The following is a 4,624-nucleotide window of genomic DNA, read 5'->3' as shown; positions in this document are numbered from 1 at the left end:
TTATCTCTCTCTTTCCCTCCTTTTCTCCCTTCTTCCCTCCCTTTCTTCCCTTCCTCCCTCCTTCCCTTCATCCTTCCCTCCCTCCCTTTGTTTCCTCACTGTTTTTTTTGAGTCAAGATCTTGCCATATGGTTCAGGGTGGCCTTTAATTCACTGTGTAGTCTAGGCTGTCCTTGAACTCACACCAGTCCTCGTACCTCAGCCTTCCAAGTGCTGAGATTATAGGCATGCAGTACCATGCCCAGCTTCATTTTAGGACTGGATTAATTTTAGAGTTCAGATTTAAGATTTAACTATTTTATTGTTGTCCCTGAATCCTAAATTTCTACTGTAATAATCAGAGGAGTATAAAATGGAGATTAATTAATCCTAGAAGAATTAATAGAGAAATAACACCCGCCTGCCAACACTTGTGAGGAACTTCTGCAGTTTATATATAATTGGCACCAGACTATCTATCTCCTAAGGGCCAACCTCATTGCTCACCTTCCACTCAGTTGCTCTCATGCTGATTAAAGTAGGAAGCACTGCTGTAGCTCAGAGGAAAAAGGCCAGACCCCACCAGTTATAGAAGGGAGGCAGCCCTCTGCCTAGTTTCAGCAAGCTAGTGAGCTTCTGTTGTAGGAGTCTGTCAGCCTGTGATTTTTTGTGTGTAGTGAGTTCTGTGGTTCTAAGATGGCAAAGAATACGATTGTTCAGATTTCCCATTTTCATTGTTTCAGCCTGAAACAACCTGGATAGAGATTTACAAAATCCTGTGAAAAAGTCACCTCATTTCTAATGCTAAATAGACATAAACTCATTTTCAGTTCCAGGATAAACAACAAAAACTTTACATTTGAAAAGACCCTGTGGTTTAAAAGCAGTAGACTGAACTGCATAAGTTACAGTAGGTATCATACTATGAAATAGGGTTACTGCTTGCAAGGGAAAATTTTTAGACAGTCCCAAGTCTGTTTTCAGTTGTTCACTATGAAATGAGAACATTTCACAGTTGTTAAAGATTGCTTTGAGAGAAAAGTTCAGTTGAGGAATGCTTTTTAAAATAGAATGTATACAATCTTATACACACACACACACAAGATAGCTAAGATAATTACACTACTAATTTCTATTATTCATTGAAAGGAACGGTTTGTGCTTATATTGTTTGATCAATTTTGCAAGTTTATATCTTGTAATCTGAGCAACTATTTTGAAGATAACAATATGCAGTATAACTTAATGTCCTATTATCTTGTTTTGAAACTCTGTAGCATTGTTTTTATTTTTTTCTCTTTAAAATAAAATAAAGTGGAGAGTGCAGCAGCAGAATAGATGCTGTAATTCTATAGTCAAGCTTTAGAAATCATGTTACAGTTTAGAGAAAAGAGTTGGTGAGCAAATTAAAAGGAAGGATAGATCTAGGTAATTCCTTATATTCTAGAAAATGACACAAGTACAGAAGAGAGAAGATTATCAGGCATGACTAATGAAAAAATGTCCAAATATGTATTTTTTTAAAATACTATGTTCCGGAGTTAAAACACGCACTCGCACACGCACACACACATACACACATTTAGTGCATTTAGTGCATGTAAGGAAAAATATATTCAGATTTTCTGCCCGTCTTTTTTTTGTGTGTGTATGGTACTTGAGATTAAACCCTTGGCCTTCATACTTAGCTATATCCCCAACCCTTGTTTTTATTTATTTTGAGACAGGATTTTGCTAAGTCACTAAGTTGCTCAGGCTATGCTTGAACTTGAAATTCCTCTGACTCAGCCTGGCAAAGCGCTGGGTTTACAGGCATGTACTATGACACTAGCTGCTTTTCTGATTTTTAAGTATCAGAGGGCAGAATGGACATGGTATATTGAGCTAGGCTGAGATTTTTCATACACAAAGGCAACAATCATATTATTGTTTTGCTTCACTTTGTTTTGTTTTGTTTTTTTGAGGTGGGGTCTCACTATGTATGCCTAGGCCTCCAACTCATGGAGATCGTCCTGCCTCAGCCTGCCGAGTGCTGGGCTGACAGGCATGTGCTACCATGCTGGGCTTGTCTTCAGATTATTGAGTATTCAGTATGTAAGGACCCATATGTACTTTTACTGAAAAAAAAGAAATGACCAGAAATAGAATTCTTTATAATAAGAAATTAATCTAAATGAAGATCTCAAGAATGGGAAAGATTGCTAGGAAGAAAAAAATGGTAGTCAACAGTGAACTAATTGGACTCAGAATGAATGTCAGAGTAATTATAATGTATGTGGTTCTGACAAAAATGTAAAGTGTTATTATTAAAAGATTATGAGAAAGTAAATGATCTGGAATTTACAATTCAGGTGATTAAAATAATCTAAAAAGAATATTTATAAACAGAAAAAATTTTTTTTGGTCTTTTGGAGATAGGGTCTTACTATGCAGTTCAGGCTGACCTTGAATTCACTTTGTAGCCCAGGCTGGTCTCAGACTCGCAACAATCCACCTGCCTCAGCCTCCCAAGTGCTGTGATTACTGGCATGTGGAAAATTCTGTTTTAAAAAGAGATGTTGTATATTGCCTTTAAAAAATTGTTGGAGACATATGTACTAAAATGTAGGTTGTTTGGCAATGGTGAGGCAACATAAATTTTTTTAACTTTTGCTTATTTGTATTCAGACATTTCCCATTGTGCCATAAGCAGGTACTAGCCTTGAAATAGGTAGACAAGCCAAAAAGTACTTAGGAAAAAAATGATGATTTTTAAAAGACATTAGTGGGAGCTGTTCCAGGTTACTGGTTCCTTTGCTGGTAACCCAAAGTGATAAATGGGAAGGACCTGGGATGTTGGTAGCTGATTTAGTGAATTGGATGATTGCTGGGGCACTGACAGAGCTGGTGATCATAAATAAGAGGGCACTGACAGAGCTGGTGATCATAAAAGGGAGGGCTAGTGAGCGGAACCTGAATGATGGGCTTGTTCTGGGTTTGAGTCTTGTGATCTCCTCTGATGAAGCCATGTGGCCAGGGGTTCACTGGATAATTGCAGGAGATGTGGAGTAAAGATAATGTGGATGCCACCTACAGTGTTTTGTTGTTGTTGATGTTTATTTCACTTGAGGCCCTTTTCCAGAAAAGCAGTCACCTGGCCTTGGTCCTGTGGAGCTGGCAGCTGTCATTGCTGGACCAGTCTGTTTTGTCTGCATCTCGCTCATGTTGATGGTCTATATCTGCCACAACCGAACTGTCATTCACCATCGAGTGCCAAATGAAGAAGATCCTTCATTAGATCGCCCTTTTATTTCAGAGGGTACTACATTAAAAGACTTAATTTATGATATGACAACATCGGGGTCTGGATCAGGTACTGTAATTGTTTCTCCTTTTTTCTAAGAAGTCTTGTGAAAATGAACTTATGGTATTTATTTTATTAGTTTGTTAAGCAATTTGTTTGGCTTGGTTTGTTAAAACTTGGGGTAGTGTGAACAGTATTCCAGGTATAAACCCATAAAGGTCTTTAAGCATGGTCTAAATCTGCCTGTGGCTAGTTTAGTATAAATTAGAACTTACCTTTACGGTTGAAACAATTCAGTAAGTCAGCTTTACAGTTGTATTAAGTTTCAAAGCATCCTTAGCTATATAAACTTCTCATGTCTACCAGATAGAAAGGAGAACAACTTCAGATGAGACTGAAGTTCAAAAGTGTTCAAATGATCTACCCATTCTATTGAATACTTTAGCATCCTTATTTCTGTATTTGAAAGCAGGCATGACAGGAATATGTTCAGAATTGAGAAGATTATTTGCTTTTTTAATATGAAATTGCTGTTGTTAGGTCAGGTCTGGTTTTTATCAAACTAATGAACTCTTAGTAATTTTTTACTCCAGAAACAAAATTGACTACCTTATATAATGTAACTTTATGGCTCCATGGCCCCTGTAAGATTTGCTTTTCTCAGTTTGTTTATTTATTTTTTGGGAATAAGAAATACACTGGCTAATTTCCAATTTGCCACAGTCATCCTGAGGTAGATTTTGGCATAGCAGTACTTAACCTTTGGTAGGGAGTTTTATTGGGGACTGAGCCTTATTTTGGAGTCACTCAATCATAAATTGCTTAGGCTGGGCTCAAATTTGTGATCCTCCTGCCTCAGCCTTCCAGAATACTGAGAATACAGACATGTGCCACTAAACCCAGCTTTCATTTTTAAACTGAAGGGGAATTGTATTTTGCTTTATCATGCATGTGGTTTGGAAGGAGACAAAGAAAAGGAACAGATGCCGCTGTGCCTATGATTTTAGAATTTGATACTGCATCAGTATATCTGGATTCTTATATAAGCTTTATCATTGATTGGCTCTGTGACCTTGGTTAAACCACATTTCCTCTTTGGGCTGTGTTTTCTATCAGAAATATGGAATAGATGCATTAATAAAAGTACTTGAAGTGCTGTGTTAGGACTTTTAAATGTGATTTAATATCCTTAGAAAAATACACCCCAGCTTCAGATAAATGCTAAATGCATGGATAAAATGAAGATTTGAAAATATGCATAATGAAAACATTGCCAATTATAATTGAGTGATAATAAAGGACCATTAATGCAGAAGTTGTGACTGAGGAATAATATAGAAACTGGCTGGGCGTGGTGGCCCAC

At 37.2% G+C, this 4,624-nt stretch overlaps 1 protein-coding gene across 3 annotated transcripts in view; it reads left to right on the top strand.

The window, feature by feature from the left end:
- The window catches only part of Tgfbr1 (transforming growth factor, beta receptor 1), a 55,451-nt gene that overhangs the window by 29,188 nt on the left and 21,639 nt on the right, over nucleotides 1-4,624 (top strand). For 2 of the 3 annotated variants that reach the window (XM_005382822.2, XM_013513285.1), the window contains exon 3: nucleotides 3,088-3,330. In XM_005382822.2, the coding sequence (XP_005382879.1) occupies nucleotides 3,088-3,330 (243 nt within the window). The remainder of the gene's footprint in view (nucleotides 1-3,087; nucleotides 3,331-4,624) is intronic. The other variant, XM_005382823.2, reaches the window with a different exon arrangement.

Source organism: Chinchilla lanigera, unplaced genomic scaffold (genome assembly GCF_000276665.1).
Source record: "Chinchilla lanigera isolate Chin_1 unplaced genomic scaffold, ChiLan1.0 scaffold00018, whole genome shotgun sequence".
Taxonomy (NCBI): Eukaryota; Metazoa; Chordata; class Mammalia; order Rodentia; family Chinchillidae; genus Chinchilla; species Chinchilla lanigera.
This window is presented reverse-complemented; position numbering and strand designations above follow the sequence as displayed.